General features: G+C 59.0%; 1 protein-coding gene across 1 annotated transcript; it reads right to left on the bottom strand.

Annotated features, from left to right (window-relative positions):
- Window positions 1-473: 473 nt before the first annotated feature.
- Window positions 474-8,697, bottom strand: NXNL2 (nucleoredoxin like 2). The gene is made up of 2 exons (XM_036070079.2): window positions 8,396-8,697; window positions 474-877 (listed from the first exon to the last, which is right to left on the bottom strand). Exons 1-2 carry the CDS (start codon window positions 8,695-8,697, stop codon window positions 709-711), a joined length of 471 nt encoding a protein of 156 aa, XP_035925972.1. The 3' UTR covers window positions 474-708.
- Window positions 8,698-22,076: the final 13,379 nt, after the last annotated feature.

Raw genomic sequence — 22,076 nt, 5'->3', positions numbered from 1 at the left:
AGAGGGGACCCGGTATTTCCCGACCCCAGGCACGTGAGTGACAGGCATTGAGGGGAGGCAGCGCGAGGGGGGCAGGGGCTGGTGGGGGACCCCCGACAGAACCCCTCCTGCTCTTCTTTGCCAAGACAGCGCGTGGGCCTCTGCTTCGCTGAGCCACCAGCAGCTTTTCAGAGATGTGCATCGGATCCTGAAGACCCGAGCCCACAGCCTGGGAAAGCTCTGGGACTTCGAAACACAGAACCAAGTGCTTGAGAACGGTATTCCCGCAGCACCTGTCTCTCCTTGTGAGACCACCTGGTTTGCCGCGAGGAAGAAGGAGATCGGGGGCTCCGCTGGAAACAGGTTTCTTTATTAAAGCATGTGGATTCCGCAAACCTCAGTAATAAGTGCAGGGGTGAGAGCAAATCACCAACACAAACAGAGCTCCAGACGTATCAATAAATATATTATCTCACCTGAAGAGCGGGTATAAATACACGTTTCCACGGATTTCCAGGAGCTCGACGTGAACCTGCTCAAGCTCCCGCGGAGAAAGCTATGCTAAGAATAATCACAGTAACTCCTCGCAGGCTGTGGGGGGCACTCTTCCTGGGCGCTGTTTTCGTCTCTGCTCCGACATGAGCTCCCCCGGGGCGGGCAAAGATTGGAAACCAGCCCGCTCCCCTTCTCCCGTGCTCGCGCACCTGCCCCAGCCTGGAACCCCCCAAGTCATCCGGAGAAATTCTGAAAGATGTTGGCGGCCTCCACCCAGTTCTGGAAGCAGGCCAGACCCCGCTCGCGGACCTGCTTCCGCCCTTTGTCGGTGATGACCTCCCCGCTCGGTTTCACAACCACCAGCCTGGGGGTGACTGAGATGTGGTACCTGGTCCTCAGCTCGCTGCAGGAGAGAAGAGGGAGGGGAGGGCCGGGTCAGCAGGGGGCCGGGCGGACCGCCACGTGCACGTCTGAGGGGACCAGGACCTCCCTGGGCTGGCAGACCCTGCCAAGCCTCAGCACCAGACCTGCCGGTGCGCCCTCCCCCACGCTGGCCTCCTCGGCACCTGCTCTCCCTGCTGCGGGCCTGTCCAAGCCAGCGCTGTCCCAGAGGAGCGTCCGCAGGGAGGGAGCGGCTCTGAACCTGAGCTGCCCGAACCGACAGCTGCGTGGGACCCCGGAGCACCCGAAAGGTGCTGCAGGCCTGAGAGAACGAATTTTTCATCTCAGCTAATTTAAATTTAAGTAGCCACATACTGGACAGTGCAATTTTAAACCCACAGATCCCCCCCAATAAATTTATATCCCTCCTACATTCAAGAAGCAGAAAAACATCAGGTCCACACAGTGGTCCAGGTGAAAACTCCATGGGTTCTAGACCACTGCAAAGCCGTGTGAGACTTTCTGCCCAGCAAACTCAAGGACAGGCTGATCAACATGATGACACATTTCTTGGCTATGTTTCCTGTCAGGTGCAACCCTGTGAGAGACCTTTTTACAAAATTATTTGTGTTCATTTAGGGGAAGGAGCATCCACCTTCTTGGTTTCTCCCTGTAACCGTCCCCAGGATTACTGTCCTCAGGGTAGGGCAGCTGATGAAAAGCCCTCCCCATTTCCAAGGCCAGCCTGCTCGGGCCTCCCATAAACAGTAACCTGATTTCCCTCATCTTCACCCTCAGGACTGTGGGTCTGCGTGGAAGGAAGAATGTACCTGAGACCCTCCTGCTACCACATCTCCTGGTGACACCCCCACCACGGCCTTCCTGCTGCTTTTGGGGAACCCAGACCAACACACACGCATAAATCAAGCAGGAAAAAATATATCCCCCCTCCCCCCAACAAAGAGAGATGGCCTCGTTTTCAAACATCCGTGAGGCGGTGACAAAGCCAGCATGCTCTCAGCCACGCAGGGATCTTAATACATTTCAAATAATCAGGGGCGCCTGGGGGCTCAGTCGGTGAGGCGTCTGCTTTCGGCTCAGGTCATGATCTCGGGGTCCTGGGACTGAGCCCCGCATCAGGCTCCCTGCTCAGCGGGAAGCCTGCTTCTCCCTCTGCCTCTGCCCTTCCACCTGCTCATGCTCGCTCTCTCTCAAATAAATTAATAAATCTTTAAAAAATAAATAAATTTCAAATAATCAATAGCACACAGACCACTTAACCAGACCATAACATAATGGAAATTGGTAACCAATACGAAATAATCTTTGGAATGAGTTTAAAAACTAAATATCCATATGTTACCCGTAAAACAGCAACTCAGACTACAACCTAATTAGAAGAGAACGATGCAGAATACACTCCGGATCCCCAGCTGCAGACACCACTAGACGCAGGAAGTTGTGGTCTTAAACACACTTTTCTGAACGACAGGCCTCTGTGTAGACGAGCCGTGGGTTTGATCCGAGAAGCGGGCACGGTGCTGATGCGCAGACACCGGGAAAGGCACGCCGAACACAGAAGCCACGGACAGACAAACCGGACCTGGCCCCAGGGAAGGTGCACAGAGCAGGGCCCTGACTGCCCGAGGGAGAAAGGAAGACACGGGAGCATCGGGAGTCAGGCGGTGGCCAGTCCCGGCCCGCGGTGGACCCTGCCCTGCTCGTGGACGCCGGTGCCCAAAGGACCCCCGCACCGGGCTGGCTGCCCCTCCAGCAGCTTCTAGAAGCCGGTCTGCACGGCGTCCCCTAGTTACTCACGTGAGAAGGAGACACGAACGTCTGAGAGAAACAAGTCAGCTATTATACAAACGTGAGCGTTACTGAAACAGACACCAGGGCTGACAAACCCAAAGCATGGTCATGGAGAGACGCCAAGCTGGGGACCAACACGGGCCTCACTCACGAGCCCGCAGGTCTGGCAACTCGGGGGGGTGCGGGGTGTGACCCAGGTGACTGGGGGGAGACATCCTCCCCAGTGTTTTCAGAATCCCGCACAACCCCAGAAATTTGAAATGCCTAAGAAATTAGCTTTCCCCCAAAGCATAAAACAAACACGAAGAAAAGAGGACCCACCCAGTAGCCCTTGGCGTAACGGCTGCAGGAAACGGCGGTGGCCCGCGAGAGGCTCTGTCCGGCAGCCGGGGCACATGGGTTCTGTCCGGGCCTCCGCTGTGGGCAGCATGGCAGGGCCTGCAGCGTGCACCCCGTCACCACGGTCCCGCTGGGGCTTACCCCCAAGGCCGGGCGGAGGCCCTGGGGCTCCTGGAGGTGATGAGGGGACCCCTTGGCGGAGCCCACACGCACTCCTGACTCTGCATCCACATCCCTGCCAGGCTCCCCGTGGGGTGACTGCGGCTTGCTGGTCCAGGCCCCACCGTGGAGTAGCTCATCTGCAGGAGCGGTGCTCCAGGCATGGGGTCCCCAGACCAGCAGGAGCCACCCCACCAGGGAGCGTCTCCTGCCCTGCTGGTGGGGGTGGAGCCCCAGTCTCCCAGGGCCGCCTGCACCCCCCTCCCTCCGCCGTCCGGGGACCCCGGGGAGGGAAGCTGAGAACCATGCCCTTGACAGTCTGGGGGTACAGCCTGCGGCTTGATGCCCAGCGCCCACAGCCCTGCACTTTCTGGCATGAACTAGCTGAGGGACTCGGGCCAGCTAGCCACTCCTCCCCGGAGTCCTCACCTACACGGTGGGAGAAACAGAACCCACCTCCCTGGGTTGCTGGGAGGATGAGATGGTGAATAGACATACGGCACAGCCAAGGGATGGGCACACAAATGCTCAAAAAACACTGGCTGTTACCGATGGGGGGCCCACCCCCCAGTTCCAGCTGGGCTGTCCAATGCAGCCCAGCCATGCTGATGGGTACCCGGCAGACGCAGAACCCCTGAGACTCCGCAGAGCGCTGGGTGTGTGCTGGGAAAGAGGAAGGCGTGAGGATGCGCAGCCTGAGACGCGGCAGCCCCTCTGCCACCTTGAGGGGAGACTGGACTTGCCAGGTGGCCCTGGCTGCAGCCTGAGCACGGAGCACGCTTGGCAGAAAGTGGAGGAAACTGTCCTCTCTGGCCTCCCCCGCCCTCGAGACCAGCTCCTGGCTGCAGGCTGTTTAAGTTAAGCCAATCAACAACCTTCACAGTTTAAGCTTTGGGCCGTTGCTGTTGTTCTCATCCTTCGCGACATAAAATCAGCTCTGACACCGTCAGGGGGGCGCAAGGCAAGCCAGCTGGGCTTCGGGGAGTGAGGTGGAGTCTGGAATAGACGTTTGCTCCAGAACATCTTCAGAGTCAGCCGTGTGGGCCCTCCAATCCCCGCCCAGGCAGCCTCTGCCTGGGGACAGCCGTCACCTTGGAGCCACCCGGCCGAGAGGCTCATAAGCACCTGCACCTGCTGCGGGCGCTGTGTCCCCAGGGAACAGGCTGTGCTTGGAAAGGAGAGCCCTGTGGCCGTGCACATCGCGGGTGTGAGAACTCTGGGCGCTGTGGCTGTCTGGGGGGATCCGAGTTCCTCCCTGCCCTGGGCATGGGGCGCTGTTGCAATCCTGGATCCCTTCCTCCACCGAACACAGCGCGTCCTCCTCCCCGGCACAACCCTTCTGGGTTGCCATGGCAACTCTGGTTCTGGCCTCTTCCCATCCTGGCCACCGGCAGACTGTTGGCCCAGCCCCCACCCAAGACGCAGCCCCCAGACAGCAAGCAGGGAACCGTGTCTGCTCCAACCTTCAAGACTGCAGAGACGCTCCTCACACGGGCTGGCATCCCCAGGGGCGCGAGGGAGGAGCTGGGGCTGCCAGGAGGGGAAGGGGGCTCCAGGGTTTGGAGGTGGGAAAGATATGGGGTAGTCTGGAACACCAGCTGCCCTGTCTGGCCGGAACACGGTGCAAAGGGGGTAACGGGGTAAGTGTGGGCAGACAAGACATGGACTGAGCCCCGGAAAGCTGGGGTATCCCCGGTGGGACCAGACTGCCTTTGACGAGAGGAGGCGGGTTCCAGAACAAGAGTCCGTCAGATGTGGACACTGAGGCGGGGGGGATGAGTGAGAACATGCCAATGGTCCAGGGCCTAAGGGAAGGAAGTAGCAAAGAGGAGAAACCCAGACTCGGCAGAATCGGTGCCTGACGAGGACGTGCTGAGTCAGGAGGCCGGGGAGCTGGAACACAGGGCTGGGCAGAGGGCAGGGAGCACGGGCCTGTCGAGAAGCTCGGCCCCACCGAGTGGACAGCTCTAATGGAGCCACTCTCTACCCGAGAAACGAAGCCACGGCCAGCTGTCTTCTCCATCCAACCCAAACCTGTCAGCCTGGAGGCTGAGGCATCATCCGCCTGGCCCATAGTGGGGGCAGTCGGAGCCGAGTGGACTGGAGGCAGGGAGGGTCAGAGGTTCCAGAGCCCAAGTGGGCCCCAGTGTTGTTAAGAAACAATCATAAAGGGCGCCTGGGTGGCTCAGTTGGTTGAGCAACTGCCTTCAGCTCAGGTCATGATCCTGGAGTCCCGGGATCGAGTCCCGCATCAGGCTCCCTGCTCGGCAGGGAGTCTGCTTCTCCCTCTGACCCTCCCCCCTCTCATGTGCTCTCTCTCTCCTCTCATCCTCTCTCTCAAATAAATAAATAAAATCTTTAAAAAAAAAAAAAAAGAAACAATCATAAAGTCCAGGAAAATCACGATGGAGTGGGTCTTGCATGTGACAGCAGGAGACAGGAATTCCTCCAGGCAGAAGCAGAAGCTGATGCTTGGGTGCTGGGCCCATAACAAAGGGCAGGGAGACGGCAGGACACCCCGTCCTCGGTGCTGTCCCCCCGCTCAGGCTGCTCACCCAGTAAGCAATGTGCGCCCAGGCAGAAGGGCTGTGGTCCCCGCCAGCCATCCGGCCACCAGCCATGCCCAGGGCACCCCCGTGGGGGCTCTCTGCTGAATTCCCCTCCTCATCCTGGGACTCAGTGGGTCAGCAGTCATCCAGCGGGTGGACCCTGAGGGAAGACAGCCTGGGGTCCCTGACCATGACCGACCTAGCGGGGCCCAGGTGACTCCTGTCCTGGCCCCACCTCCCCAGGGCACCACGCAGAGCGCCGAGTTCCACACACTTCCGGAAACTTCCCCAAAGGCCGCCCGCATGCATCCCACATTCCTTAGTGCTCCATGCTGGTGGCTATTTCCATGGGGTTCGTGATCTGATTCCATGTATCCAGGCTGCAATGAGCAGAGCTTAGGGCGTAGCTCCAAATATTCCCACTGAATAGCCCATTTCCTACCATAGAAACTGCAAGGAGAGCTCATGAGGTCTCTTCTGGAAAGCAGAAGGGCAAGGAGCTAACCTAACGGAAGGAAAACGGAGGCTGGCTTCTTCCGGAAACCAGGCTGGCCGCCCGGGCCCTGACCTCCTCGGCTGCAGGGAGTAGACCTCAAGGGCTGTGACCGCATCCCAGGAGAACCAGGAGGAGCTGGGCCAGGCCCTCCCGGGGTGAGGCCGAGCAGAGGGGCTGAGGCTTGCGGTCCCCTGGGACCCCTCGGAGAGGGAGAGGAAGAGGATTGCCAGGGCAGAGTCAGGTTCCAGAGCCCGGAGCACCGGCCTGCTCAGTGCCTCAGCGACACATCTGTGAAATGGACACAACCACCACCGCGGCTCCAAACTCACGAATCGGGGCAGCCCACGTACGACACAGGAACGCCATGACCCCAGGCAGCGAATGCCTCGCCTACGTCACCGCACGAGAAACCCCAGAGCTGGACTCTGCCCAGACCCCCAGCTCTGCCTGATTACCAACACGGTCCCCCTGTCACTTTCAAAACTGAGTGTGTTTGTTCAAAAAGCTGCTCATGACCTGAGTGCTAAGCGAACCAGAGGCACTAGAGACCCGACGATGAATCCTTTGCCGAGCAAATCCCTGAGATTCATCCTCACTAAATTGCCACTCAGGTTTATTTTCACTGTCACGTAGACCAGGCGTCAGTAAGACTTTCCCAGAGTCGGGCGCCCACCTGGAAGGCCTGAGGCTCACCTCCTCAGCATCACCCACCCCGTGTGTTAAGGCGGAGGGGAGGGGAGGGGAGGGGAGGGCACTTGTTACACCACTGAATAACTGCCCCCAGAGAAAAGAAGCATGCCCCCAGAAAACACACCCAGAAACTCATTCCACATCTGTTACAGGGGTGCCGGGGTAACACAGTTGTGAGGAGCAATGTACACCCAAGTCTGGAGCCTGTCACCACAGCACAGACCCCAGCAACAATCAGTGCCCAGCTCACTCCAGCCGGCCAGCCCTGCTGATCCTCACCATGCTCCCTCCTGCCTCCTCCCTCCCACCTTCTCTGTCCTCCCTCCTCCCTCCCACCTCCTCCCTCCCACCTTCTCTGTCCTCCCTCCTCCCTCCCCCCTCCTCCCTCCCACCTTCTCTGTCCTCCCTCCTCCCTCCCACCTCCTCCCTCCCACCTTCTCTGTCCTCCCTCCTCCCTCCCACCTCCTCCCTCCCACCTTCTCTGTCCTCCCTCCTCCCTCTCACCTCCTCCCTCCCACCTTCTATGTCCTCCTTCCTCCTTCACCTCCTCCCTCCCACCTCCTCCCTCCCACCTTCTCTGTCCTCCCTCTTCCCTCCTCCTCCCTCCCACCTCCTCCCTCTTCCCTCCCACCTTCTCCCTCCTACCTTCTCTGTCCTCCCTCCTCCCTCCCACCTCCGCCTTCCCACCTCCTCCCTCCCCGCTGGGTCCTCCCCCCTCTTCCCTCCCACCTCCTCTCTCCCACTTCTCTGTCCTCCCTCTTCCCCCCTCCTCCCTCCCACCTCTTCCCTCTTCCCTCCCACCTCCTCCCTCCCACCTCCTCCCTCCCACCTCCTCCTTCCCACCTTCTATGTCCTCCCTCCCACCTCCTTCCTCCCACTTCCTCCCTTCTCCTTCCCACCTCCTCCCTCCCACTTTCTCCATCCTCCCTCTTCCTTCCCACCTGCTCCCCACCCCATCCTTCCTCCTCCCCACTCAGGTCCCCCCTCCTCACCCCTCCCACCTTCTCCCTCCTCCCCTTGGATTTTCATGGACTCTGTCATTAACTCCGCTGGAGTCCAGGGGCCTGGTTCTTCCTACAGTTGGGAAATTCCAGTAGAACCGCACCCGGGCCAGCAGGGAGGGGCTTCGCCCAGCCTTGGAGTCCCTGCCGCCCTCCCCCACCCCGCACATGGCCCCCAGCCCCCTGACGGCAGCGCACGCAGGGTCCCCAGCTCCGACCCAAGCCTTCAGAGGCTCCCTCTCCCGCTTCCACACTCCTCCCCGAGCCCCTCGCGGGTGGACTCCGCCGCCGCAGCAGCCTCGGCAGCCGGGCTGGCTGGAAACCGCAGACCCGCGAGGCAAGGCTCGCCAAGCCCCGGGCAGGTGGCAGCCCCGCTGGAGCGGCCGGGAGGCTGGAGCGGCCGGGAGGCTGGAGCGGGGAGCACGAGGGACGCGGGAGAGGCCCGCCCGGCCCGGGGACCAGCTCCGCCCGGCCCCCAGCCCCGTCCCACTCACTGCCGGAGGGGGTCGTGGAAGGGCAGCGCCAGCCAGGCGCCGTGCAGCTGGCGCATGAAGTCCAGCATGTCCCGCTCGCTGCCGTCGGCCGACACGAACACCACCTCGAAGGGCGCGGGCGGCCGCGCCTCGGCCACCAGCTCGGCGTAGAAGCGGCAGAGCAGCGGCGCGAAGTCGCGGCTGGACGCGCACCGGCCCGCGGCGAAGTACAGCGCCACCACCTTGTTCTGCAGCGCGGCCTCGGCCTCCACCCACGCGCCGTCGCGGGTCAGCAGACGCCGGCCGCCCAGGACGTCCACCATGGCCGGATGGAGGGGGGACACCTGCGGGGGGCGGGGGGCGGCGGTGGGCGCGAGCGCAGACTCCTGCGTGGGACGGACACCTGCGGGGGCGGACACCTGCGGGGGCGGACACCTGTGCGGGACGGACACCTGCGGGGGCGGACACCTGTGCGGGACGGACACCTGCGGGGGCGGACACCTGCGGGGGACGGACACCTGTGCGGGACGGACACCTGCGGGGGCGGACACCTGTGCGGGACGGACCCCTGCGGCCGGAAGACACCTGCGGGGGCGGGGAATGAAGATAGATGGTCACCTGCGGGCGGGCGGCAGTGCCGCCCGGGACGTGCTTGGGCTGTGCCTGGACCTGGGGCTCCCCCTGCTCTTCGGCCCGGGCCTCGGCCTCGCGCTGGGGCAGGGGCGAGCGCACTGGGGCAGGAGGGACACTCACAAACACCTGAGACCCAGAAGCAGCGGCGTCTGCAGCGGCTCCCGCCTCCAGGAGGCCGAGCTGCGGGCCCGCCCCGGCGCCTCCGCCCAGCATGCCCTCCCGGGATCTCCGCCTGCTCTCCGCCCGGTCCCTCCTCACACAGCGCCCCGACCCGGCTCCGCAGTCGCCCCCTCCCGGAACCCGCCCCGCCCATCTCTGCTCCCCTCTCCCACTGTCCCCTCTGCGCGCCGCCCCGCCCCGCTCTCCCCTGCGCCCCGGGTCCCCTCTCCTTGCGCTCTCCCCCCCCCCGCGCTCCCGCCCCAAGCGTCCCGTCGACCAAGAGGTGACAGTATTAATGTTCCAGGCACTCTGGAGGCCCTGGGGATCCAGCCGCGAGCAAAGTAATTTCAGCTCCTGCCTGCGCAGATGCGGGGAGCGGCGGGTGAGACACTCGGACCGGGCGCAGATTTAAGGGATTTAGCGCCAAAAAAACTCTGATCAAGATAAGTCACATTTTACTGCAGTATTTTAAAACTTCAAAATCAATGCAAAAACTTCACGATGCACAAAACATCAAACATGTAAATAAGGGCGGGATCCCGGCCTGCCCTTGGACGCCGGCCTCTGTCCCCTCGGGCTGGCCCTCATCTTGCGGAGGGAATTCGCGGACCGCAGACGCACCTGCCCGGCAGGTGGGGCCAGCGCGCATGGGTGGACTCAGGGTCCCCGGGAGGTTCTGTGGGACCCATGCTGTTCCCAGCACCGCGCGGCCAAAGCCTCGATTTGCTGTGGGATTGTAAGACATGGGGAACTTATAGGCGACCAGGAGAAAAAGTTGAGGGGGGGGGGCCTTGCATGTGGAGGTCCAACTTTTGTCAAAACTCAGGCAGAACGGAATGCCCCTAAATTCTAAATGTCATCAAGACTATTTTGATCTGTTTGGCCTTTTTCCTTTTATTTCAACAGTGAGCAAAAGAGAGGACGTTTCTTTTAGTGACACCCTCCCACGGGGGAAATTTCCAGCTATTTGTACAAATACTGTGTACCCCTGCGGGAGCCTTCCTGCAACCATGGTGAAGTCTGGGCATTCCTCCAGGGAGGGGAGATCTGGAGGAACACCCTTCCTCCCCAGGGGACCCTCCCACGGCTGCTCTGAGTGCGTGTGTGTGTGTGTGTATAGGGGACCTGCCCTCAAGAGTTCCTGGGGAAGCAAGGGACACCAGTCCAGTCCAGCTCATTCACCTGCTCCACCAGTCTTCAAGGGCCCTTCCTGTCACATGAGCGTGTTCACTGGCCCACTACCCCATCCCACTGGCCACTCCTTAAGGTGGGAGAGGGTTACAGGGCCTGAGAGGCAGAAGGAGGCCCAGCACCCTCCCCTGCCTCTGCTGGAACTGAGTCTCCTATACACCTTCCTCCACCTAACGCAGAACACATGGAGTCCCAGAACCAGGATTTGGTGCCACTAATCCTGGCTGGGACGCTTCAGGTCAGTTCATACTGGACTTCCTTCCAGGCATCTGCTAATCAGCTTTGCGTGCCCTAGATAATCACGGCCAAGCTGGACAGTGTTCCCACTCCTGATGCTTGTGATCAGCCATGTGAGGGCCTTCTTGCCTCTGCCCTCCCCCCCACTCACCCAGCACCCTTTCCCTGCCCTCTGCCACCACTTTAAACAGTCTGTGACCTATATTCTGCCCTATCATCCAGTCCTCACCTGAACTGAAGCACAGTCTTTTCTGCATGTCTTCCTGTATAATGATCAGACTCCCCTGAGGCTCCCCTGAGCCCTCCTCTTGCCTAAGGTGGGTCCCCGGACCCTGTCCGCTGCCTGCTAAGCCAGTCCTTGAAATGATCACCCTGGCTTACCTTCAGCAACAATCCCCTGCCCTTGGGGTCTCCTCTTAGTGGCTTTCCATCCACCGACCCCACCCCACCCTCTCCCTTGGCCGTAAACCCCAACTCCACCTGTGTTCAGAGTTGAGCTCAGCTCTTTCTGAATAAAATCTGCCCTTAGCCTTTAACCATTGTCCAGCTGTGCTCCTCCTGAACACCTTGGTTGGCTCACTGCCAGGGCACTGACCGCAGGGCAGAATGTTCCCAGAGCTAACACTGGCTGGCTGGCACACGGGTCTTCTAAGCCTCTCCCAGAAGACACACTACAGCACGACCACGGCTCTGCCTTTCTGGGGTCGGCATGCAAGCTCCCCACGCTTGTGAACGAGGCTGCTCCTCATCAGAGACAGTATTTTTCTGAGCGGGAGTATTTTCGAAGTCCCAGCCACAGCGTCTCTTCTCCACCCTGCCTTTGGATGCCACACAGCAGAGGGGCACACGAAGAAAACAGGATCCTAGGCCACTTGACATGAAACGGACTTTTTCTTTTCACTACAAGATGTACATGTGACAATGACCCACTTGTTTCTACCACTGCTTATGAGTACACAAATATTCTCACGGAAACTTTTTCTGCTCTGATCAGCACAGCAAACAAATTAGACATCCTGGTGTGCAAATATCACCTCTGAATTTCCTGGCTTTAGCTATTCATGCTGGAGTTATTTATTTTCCTGTATTTAAATATTTGTTCCTAGGGAATGATATCGTGAGGTCTTCGTGACTCACTTTCAAAATGGTGGTTGGCCCCTTGCTGGGAGAGGGTGCCCAAGAGACGAACAGAAGCCTGGCTTTCTCGGTGACCCGCTGGGGCCACGGGCGAGTCACCCCATGGGCCTGGCTTCCCAGGGACAACTTCATGTTTAGTAGTGGTCAAAACAGATGTGGCTTCGGGCTGAGGAAGTGCTCCCTGGTCCCACCAGCGGCTTCCCCGGGGTGCTTCAGATGATTCTAGAAGCACCTGTGTTGCCCCAGCCGATGGTCTGGAGCACAGAGAAGGTGGCAGCAGGTGCCGGTCCTCTCCGGCTGCCAGAACAAAGCAGCACAGACAGGGCGGCTGCAACAGCAAGAACTTGTATCTCACAGCCCTGGAGGCTGGAAGTCTGAGATAGAGGTTCTGGGGAGCCCCCTCCTGGCTTGTGGGCCACCACCTTCTCCCTGTGTCCCCACATGGCGGAGAGCTCTCCTCCTCTTCTTATAAAGCTACATCTTATCAGCTCGGGACATTGTTCACGCATAATTACCTCCTAGAAACCCTATTTCCAGAGACAGTCCCATTGGGGGTTAGGGCTTCAGCATGTGGATTTGGGGGACAAGGCTCAGCCCACACACAGTGCTTTGGGGGAAGGCACGGCATGACACATCCCTGACCCCAAATGTTTCAGAGTCCCGTGTGCGCGGGATCCCGGGCTCCAGTGCCCTCGGTACGAGGAGAAATCAGGTGTGTGGGGAAAGAACAGCCCTATGGGCGTCCCGGGGGGCAGTACAACCCAGGATGGGGCGATGGTGCTGGCGGCGGACGTAGGGGGTCAACGACTGCAGAACAGCTTCTGTTTGCCAGGATTTAAAGAAACTTCCATCACGGGTGACCAAAGCTCCGCGCTATCCACGATACAGTCTCACTCCCTCTCTTGAAACTTCCCCCCATATCCCGTATCCCGCCAAAGTGTCCTCAGAAATGCGCCCGGCGAGCGGGGGGTGGGGGGCACGCCAGGCTGGGGGTTCCCGTGCCAAGGGCTGTGGAATCGGTGACATCCACGCTCACACACCCGTCCCCATCTGGGCGGGAGCAGCCTGGCCGACCCTGCAAGCGGGGTGTGAGGTCCAGCAGCCAGACCGCCCCTCCCCAGGGAGCGTGACGGTGTCTTCATTAGGCTGCCTCCCCCAGCTCCAAACCACCAGAAGTGGCCTCAGGCTGCGGCTGACGGATCCGTGCATTATTTCTGCGTGGGGGCATCTCCCCGTGGCTCTCCGTGGCTCCCAAGCAGGGCCAGCCACAGCGGCCCAGAGGCCCCGCACAAAGTGAAAATGCGGGGCTGGTGGAGGTGCTATAGTATGCAAGCTTTCCCCTTCTTTCCACGGCTCTCTCTTGGCCTGCGTGGTGTCTTGGCTGCTGAATGTCCCGTTGTGTTGGGCACAGGGTGAACGCCGACCTTCACCCCGGCCCGGGGTCCTGCCCTGCGAGTCGGCCGACGAGCAGCCCCACCGCTGCTGGGTTCCTGTCCCACCAGCTGCTGCCCCTCCACGTGTCCACCCTGAGACACGGCCAGTCTCAGACGTCCCAACACCCAGGGCATGGGGACAGGAGGCCCGTCAGAGCTGGACACTAGGGACACCAAGAGAGGAGGACGGAGCGGTCTGGAACCTGTCCCCGGGAGGCAGCAGGCAGGGGAAGGTGGGAGCATCCATGAGCCAAGGGCCCGTCAGACTTCACGTACCAAACACAGGTTCAAAGATAAAATTATGAAGAATTTCAAAATGGTGACTGCAGAGCACAGGGCCCCAAGCTCGAGGTGGGGCCCCCGAGATTGCAGGAGCCCACACCCATGAAACGGCCTTGCTCCCCACTCGGCAACAACCCCATTTCCAAATAATTCTCAGGTTCTGGGGGTCAGGATGCCAACGTATCTTTGTTGAAGGGACACAATTCAACTCAAAATGGAAGCGTTGAAGGACAGTTACTTCAAGAGCAGGATGGGGGAAGCTTTGTAGGAGGGCAGGCCCAGGAACGGTGTGGTGGCTGGTGGGCTCGGCTGGGGTGGGGAGAGGGGAGAGCAAGCATCTCCACTGGCTGCATCAGCCACGTGCGGGAGGGCGGATAGAGAGGACGAGGGCAGGTGGGGTGCCAGCTCACGGAGAGCCAGGCGGCCGGTTTACTCAGGGCTATGTGCCAGGCACTGGGTCAGGTGCTTTACCTGCAGGTAAAGACTCACCAGGTGTTGCAGAAACAAAATAGTATACGTAGCTCCTCTCTTTGAAAAAAGAAGCTATGAAACCGGAAATGTGGGCATTGGTTTTATTAAAACGAGAGACAGCGAAGTCTGAAAGTACTGGACTTGGTGAGGTACTGTGGCTTCCCATTCCCTGCCTGCCACCCTCCAGGTCTTGAGACGATTCAAACACTTCCTTCCCAACCTCCCCTGCCCTCCCCCCAGCACCTGCCCAGGGAGATGGAAGGCTCTCCTGGAATGGTATTCCTCTCCCTGACATGAAGGGAATGAGAACCCCTTCCTGGTGCTACCCTTCTCCTTGACTCTGAACGCTGTGAGGATGTGATGCCTGGAGCTGCTGCAGCCACCTTGAGGCTGTGAGGAACAGGCCAAGAGAATTTCAGAGACACCCGCCTCGTCCTCTGACATCATGAGCCACTGAACCCAAGCCAGCATTACCATCCCCAGAAGGCTTACAGATGGCTTACAAGAAAAATAACCCTGAATTTCAGCAGTGTTCGGAGTATGTTCTGCAAGATGCTAGGAGACCCAAGGTCCTTTCAGATGGCTTGCAGGGTTGAAACTGTTCTCATGAGGACACTAAGATGTAATGTGTGTTGACATTTGCTCTGATGGGGCACAGGGAGCAGTGGGAAAAAGCTGGGACAACCTGAATCAGGCCAGCGACACCACACCGTCCTTCGTGGTCACCGTATTCTTTACCTATGTGCATTCCTGGGGAAAAGGTTTTACTTAATGTTCATGACAACACCATAGAAGTTGGTAATTTTGCCCACTGTTCTTCACAAAAACCTAACAGGGCACCTGCAAGATGCTTCGCAGTGTGGCACAGGACAGGGGTGATCCACGGACACGCAGGCCCCCCCGTTTCCCAACAAAACACTGCACGTCCAGCAGAGGCCACCTGTGGAGCTGTGTGAGGAAATCACAGCAAGCTCCAGTCCCCAGCGAGGGTTTACAACCCAGTCCTTAACTTAACAGACATTTGGGGGGCGGGGTGTATCAACCACATGTTTCTGATGCTTGACATCAAGCCCTCCTGACCTAGAGGGACAGCCCCCCACCTCCCCGGGGCTACCAACTGCCTAGACAGGAGAGCACAGCCTGGGAGCAAACCAACCAACCAACCCAGCCACCTCCTTCCTATGTTCTCCGTCCACCCAGGGCGAGCAGCCCTGTGCCCAGAGCCCGCCAAAACCAATCAAACTGGCCAGTCCCCAGCCTGCGCACCCGGCCTCGCCGTTCCTCCCACACTCCTCCCCTCCTTCGCGGGTGCCCTCCGGCCTCGGGTCCTGACCACCTGCCGGCTCAGGGCTGCTTGCAGGGGTGAGGCGCTCCTCCTGGCCAGCCCAGCGTCCTCGTCCCTCTCCCCAGCGGCCACACGAGAAGGGAGGGTGCAGGCAGTGTTGGAACAGATGTGATTTTGGGGCTCACGTGCCAGCATGCGGTCCTCGGGGACTGCTGGGAACAAGGGAGGCCCTTGGCCCCTGGACAGTGGACGGCCTCAGAACTACGGACGCTGGCAGCTCGTACGGGAGAGCTCCTACCCTAGCGGAGCGGCCAGCCATCTGAAAGGCCACCTGCAGGTCGCCTCCAGTCCTGACCTGAGTCCCCGCCCGCGGCTCCCGCCTGCTGCGTCCAGAGCCGATGCTGGGAGACGCCCCACTGTCTCCTTCCAAGTCTCTCGATGCAAGGATCCGCTTTGCTACTTCCTTACCCCCAACTACAGCTGTGGAAAACCGCTCACCTCTTTCCTCTCTAAAGACAAATCGCACGCATCTGCCCTCGGTTTGCCGCGATGACCCAGGAGTCGCCACCAGTGCCTGCTAGAGGCAGTGTCCCTGTCACAGCGGGCGCCGCGGGTCACCGCCGGGGCTGGGGGCCGCGGCCCCCCAGCTGAGCAGGTCACAGCTCATTCCGAAGCTGTCTCTAACCACAGCCAACGGCTATGGGGCAGCTGAAGAGGAGGTCAGCCCTGCTGAGCAGCCCAGAGAGGATCCAGGACACACAGGAATGCGGGTCACCGAGAAAACCCACCGCAGTCCTCCCCTCTGTTCCCACCAGAAAGCACGGCGGGACCTTCCTCCTGCCGCTGGGTCTCTCTGTCCCTTTTCGGACCAGCCCCCACACGAGCTCACACACGCACACTCGTGCACGCACTCACACGTGCGTGTGTGCACACGAAGCCTCTGCTCTAAGAAAGGTGGTCAGCAGCTACATCTGCACAGGGAGAGGGGCTTCCTGTCAGGATAAACAGCGTGAAAACACAGGACTTGCTGTCCTTGTGCTACCAGCTGAAATGGGGCCATTGCACCAACACAAGTGATCGAGCAGCGGACGTCCTTCTGAATCCCGACTTGGGTTCCGGGTAAGCTGGCCCTCTGGAGGGTGTGGGGTCCCGGGAGGAGGGCCGGCCTCCGGGCTCACTGGAACACCACTCAGAACATCAGGGGGTGGCGGGAGGAGGGCCGCCCCGGCCACGGGCACCCAACGGCCTCAACCCACTTTATTTCCTACGGGACTGAAGACTTTCCTGGAAGGGGAAAGGCACCCCCGGTGGACATTCTGGGGTCGCCAGCCCTGCCCTGCTGATTCTGCAGACACACCCCCCAGATGCTGTGATCAGGCCAGAACAGGGGGACCCCTGGCCTGGACCTCCTGTCACTGGAAAGCAGAAATGTTCCTGAAGGTTCTGTGGTACCTTTCCTGGCCCTCAAGTCAAACCCACGCTTCTCACCTCGTGGACCCAAACAAGGGGCTTACACTTGTCTGCCCCACGGATGCTCTGCAATCTGCCTGTCCTCCTCCATGAACAGGAGCCCTTTCCAGCAGGGATACCTCAATGTGTGTCTCTAAACACACACGACCTCTTAAACCACTCATGGCTATGCCACCATCACACCCAGTAAAAATTCAGTCTTTGGTAATATCGAATGACAAGCCACGTTCAGATTTCCCAAATGTCCTCTTCTTATACTCGGTCTGCTCGGGTCAGGACCCACAGAAGAGTCGTCCTTAAATACAGACGGTGAGCACCTTAACTCTGTCTAGATCTATAAAAGCACCCCCCACCCACTTCTGTCCACGCTATCTACTTACTGAAGCCACGTCAGCTGCTTTCTCGTGGGGAGTTTATTCTTCTGTCCCTGGTTTCCTAGAAAAGGATGCTTTGAACTAGAGGGTCATTTTTTTGGTGAGATTACCGCCCAGGTGATGCCATGGGGTCACCTGCCTCAGTTCAGCTGATACCAATGGATGGATGGGTGGTCCACGTGTGGACATCCCCGTCCCCGTGCAGAGTTCTCCACCAGACCTTCCCCAGTCGGTCTTAGTGCCCACCCATGTCTCTCCTCTCCATCCATTACTTCATCGTATTATAAAATGGCAATTTCCTAATTCTATCCCCCATTTGGGTTCAAACACCAGATTTTTCTGTAAAAACAAAAAACAAAAAACAAACTATCCTTCTTTGCAGTGGTTTCCCAAGATGCAGTCCATGCAGAAAAAGCTGGATGAATACGGACTCTTTCCTCAGTGGTTTTCCCCGTGAGTTGGTACCTGGCAACCTTGGAAGAGAACAGGTGCATTTTATCAGCTATTATAATGCACTGGTGGATTTTTATAAATCTGATGTGTTCCGACCCACTGCAGTCATCTTTCTAGTGCTCAACTTGTCACATCTTCGGCCAGCGGGACCCCTTTCAAGTTGACTCCTGTGTCCTTTGTTTTTGGGCACAAATAGCCCCTTTAGTGCATTTCTTGCCTGAGACACAGAACCAGGCATTTCTCCAAAGAGCCCGGCTCCTGCTCGAGGGGCATTTAAGGACTGCGCTGGAGGAGAAGGGCTCGGGGCTGCGGGCTACCATTGCTCCTACACGCTGGCACGGACAGAGCTGGGAAATACGTATGTTGTGAAAAGAGAAACATAAATCTTGAGTCCACACCGCTTTCTCTAACTTTATGCCTATATCTGTCTCCTTTTGCCCGATGAAGCTTTAATCCGAGTAACTCAAAATGACTGATAAACTCTACACTATAAATATAATAGCTTCAAAATAACAATAACAATAGCGCTACGAGAAGTCAGTCACCTGAATACAGTTTAGGATCTCCTTGTGGTTCTTTTGTCTTTAGGACCCTTCCCAGCTGGGGATCAAAGTATTGTGTTCAAGAAATAAGACCTTTACAAATCGTTTACTTCTTAAAAAATGTTCCCACCCAACTAAAATGAAAACCTTATAGCGCTTTTACTCATAGGTCTTTGGCTCCTCCTCAACCGCCAGGTGGCAGCCGCTCAGTCCGTGAGCAGAGATGCAGGGGCTCCCATGTTGTGCTCGCGGGACGGACGCAGGGCCACCCTCGCTCATTGTCCTCAGGGACAGTGGTAGGAACTACGCAGAATCCGCTCCCCGAAGGGCAGGTGGTCCTTGTCCAACAGCAGCACCGCGGCTTCCTGTCCACACACAGATCGTTGGCCATGTGTTGTTTGGTCAGTGGTTAGAGGTTTATCCAGATTTTCTATTTTATTCAGTGAGTTTGGGTTATTTTTCTAGAAAACTATCCCAGTTGTCAAAAGCCTTCGCTCAGAGGCAACCTGTTGTTCACAGTATTATCTTGTAACTTTAAATATATTGACTTTGTCCATAATTGGGTCTTCAAACTGTGTGGCTTCTTCTTTCTCCTATCAGCCCGGTCCTCTCTGTCCTCACGTCGGCCACACTTCCTCCTCTGACTGGTTCCTCACTGTCTGCCCACACCCTCGTCCCTCTCGCTGCTTCCTTTGGGTTCACTTTCTTGGCCAGTACATTGATCAGTTTTCAATCATTATTCTTTCACAGGTGGATTTAAGGCCACATGAACGTCCACTGAAATCGATCGCCATCCCATAAATTTTGACGGGCAATTTTTGTTAAATTCAAAACACTTTGTAGTTTTTATTATGGATTCTTCTTTTTGCTCATTTGATATTTAGAAAGACGATTTTCCTATGCCGTGTTGGGCTTCTGTCACTGCTGTCACTGATCAGTAATTCTATCTCACTGTGCTCAGCGCTGGGGTCTGTGTGATGTCACCCGTGGGCCTTTCTGGGGCTTATTCCCACGCCCAACACCTGGCTGGTGTTTGTAACGGCACCGTGTGTGCTCGAGCACACAGACAAGGACACACCAGCTACCCCTTTTGGTGCAGGGGTCTAAGCTCACCAGTCGTATTATTCAGATCTCTGCCCTACGACTTCCGCCCAACACAGCCCCCAGTTTCTCACAGAAGCACGTCCCGTTTTTCTGCTGTTTGTCAACCTCCCGGGGATCTTGTGCACCTTCTCCTACGTATTCTGAGGGTGCGTGCTGTCTCTGCACAGTATCATCATGCTGTACGTCCCCAAGTCACAAGCTCATGACTTTATTATTTCATTCTCATTGACGCTTTTTACCTTAAGGAATGCGATCTGTCTGATGTTCACACCGCTGCACCGTCCGTTTCCAGAGAGCTTCAGTCTGTTTTATCTTATTTTAAATTCCTTTGCTTTTAACCTTTTTTGTGACAGTGTTTGGGTGTTTGTGTTGCAAACAGAAAGGAACCTGGATTTCTCACTCCAGCCTGAGAATGTCCCACTTCTGAAGGATGAGTTTAACCCCGTGGGCATCGTGATCACCATAAACCGAGGTTCATTTTCACCGTCTTCCTTGTGCCACATTCTGCTTGCTGCTTACTGATGAACATCACTCAGCTGTTAGCAGGTGGTTTCAACAAGGGGCCTCCATGTGACAGGAAGTACTCTTCCTTCTGCTCTTCTGAAAATGTCCTCTCTTCTCCCTCCTTCTGGAACAATCTGGACAGGCGAACGGTCTGCTTTCCCTCACTCTTTCAGTCTTCACCTGGCTGCATCGGGACACTGGTTTATGGATCTGTTTACAGGGTCTGGTTCTGACTGTGTTCATGGATCTAAGGCTCCACCCCTCACCAGCCCTAGAGAATTCTCAGCCACCGACCCTGAGAGGACCACCCTGCGCCATCGCTCTGTGCACCCACCTTCCGGAACCATCCCCGGACATGTGCCCGTCTTCTCGCTCCGGCTCTCCCCACAGGCCCCTCGGGCGGCTGCTCACACCTGCGTCCAGCTCACTATGTCTCTCCTGGGACGTCCAACCTGCTCTCAGCACGTCTGTCGGAGATTTTATCACAGGGACTGTCTTCTGCTCCCAGAGTCCCATTTCCTCAGCTCACCGCTGCATACGGCTCCAGCGTCTTGCTCTGCTGCATCATCTAAACCTACTGTTCTACAGACTGCTCAGAGCAGCGTCTGCACGCTGGCCGGGTACAGGCCGAGGGAGGCCCCCCGATGGCCGCACTTGACCTGCACTTGCGGCGTCCAGGCTCCGACCAGCTGGCCACTGGCTGCCGACTGGGAAGCCCAGGAAGGCACACTCACCCCCCGCATTCGTGGGGCCCGAGGCCGGCAGCGCTGCCCAGAAAAGACGCTCAGGGAAAGGGCCTCTCCAAACCCCTCCCCGTCTGAGACGGACGCAGTGCCCTCGTGGTGGAGGCCGCCTGCCCTCCAGGCCTGGCGACCGGTTTCCACGAAGCCGCATGCTCACTGCCTCCTGTGGTTGCTGACGTGGCGCCCGTCGTGGCCACTGCTGCAGTTTTACTCCAGGGGGGCTCATCCGCCCAGCCCCGGGGTGGTCCCGATGTCCTGGCGGGCGTGGGGCCCCAGCCTCCCCACCCCCTCTCCCCAGCCCCTCGGCTGCAGGAGGCTCACTCGACTGGCCCGACTACGGCTCCGGAGGCCGGCCACGTCCCCGCGGCTCCTGCTCTCTGCCGGCCTCTCCTCTGCGCGCCCGCCACTCCCGGGGCAGCAGCCGCCCCCGCCGCGGGTTAGACCTGCAGGCCCCGGGGCCTCGCGCCAGGCCCGCTGCATCAGGACCTGCATTCGTGCCTCCACGGGATCCGGGGCTCCACCCTGTAGTTTCCAACCCACCAACCAACCAGCACCCCTGCGCGCACACCTCCGCTCCAGGAGGCCCAGCCGGGAACATCCTGCTCTCTGGGTGCCGGGCCCAGCTCCGTGTATCTCAGCCTGCACCCCACCGCCTCCTCACCGGCCTCTCACATCCTCACCGGCCTCTCTCCTCCTCCTCACAGGGCCGCTCTCCTCCTCCTCACCGGCCTCTCTCCTCCTCACAGGGCCGCTCTCCTCCTCCTCACCGGCCTCTCTCCTCCTCCTCACAGGGCCGCTCTCCTCCTCCTCACCGGGCCTCTCTCCTCCTCACAGGGCCGCTCTCCTCCTCCTCACCGGCCTCTCTCCTCCTCCTCACAGGGCCGCTCTCCTCCTCCTCACCGGCCGCTCTCCACCTCCTCACAGGGCCGCTCTCCTCCTCACAGGGCGCTCTCCTCCTCCTCACCGGCCGCTCTCCACCTCCTCACAGGGCCGCTCTCCTCCTCACAGGGCGCTCTCCTCCTCCTCACCGGCCGCTCTCCTCCTCCTCACCGGGCCTCTCTCCTCCTCACAGGGCCGCTCTCCTCCTCCTCACCGGCCTCTCTCCTCCTCCTCACAGGGCCGCTCTCCTCCTCACAGGGCCGCTCTCCTCCTCCTCACCGGCCTCTCTCCTCCTCCTCACCGGGCCTCTCTCCTCCTCACAGGGCCGCTCTCCTCCTCACCGGTCTCTCCTCCTCCTCACACACTCCTACACATGGACACATAGACACACATGCACGCACATTTCAACATACCCTCACATGCCCCTTGCACACGCGCGCACACACACACACACACACACCTGTCCCCAGTCTCTGGGACTGGCAGGGAGCAGGGAAAAGTAAGACTGATTCCCAGGTGCACGGACACTGTAAAACCTGGGGGTAAAAGACACAGTCTTCACTTCAGAGAACGATCCGGACTTCCCATCACGGGTGCGCAGCTTGCTTTGTCCATCTGTACCGAAGACCCAGTCAGTGACGCCCGAACGAACGCGGCCACCCGCACGGACGGTGCAGGGCATCGCGTCACCCTGGACGGGCAGCCGCGCGCACAGGCACAAGGCCGGGCCTGCACCGCCCCCCACACGCAGGTGTCCGCAGCCAGACAGACCCGTGAGCTCGGGGGTGCGCTGCCGCTTCCACAA

The sequence above is a fragment of the Halichoerus grypus genome, chromosome 14 (assembly GCF_964656455.1).
Source record: "Halichoerus grypus chromosome 14, mHalGry1.hap1.1, whole genome shotgun sequence".
Taxonomy (NCBI): domain Eukaryota; kingdom Metazoa; phylum Chordata; class Mammalia; order Carnivora; family Phocidae; genus Halichoerus; species Halichoerus grypus.
Note: the sequence above shows the minus strand (reverse complement) of the source record. Positions and strands in the feature narration are given on the sequence as shown.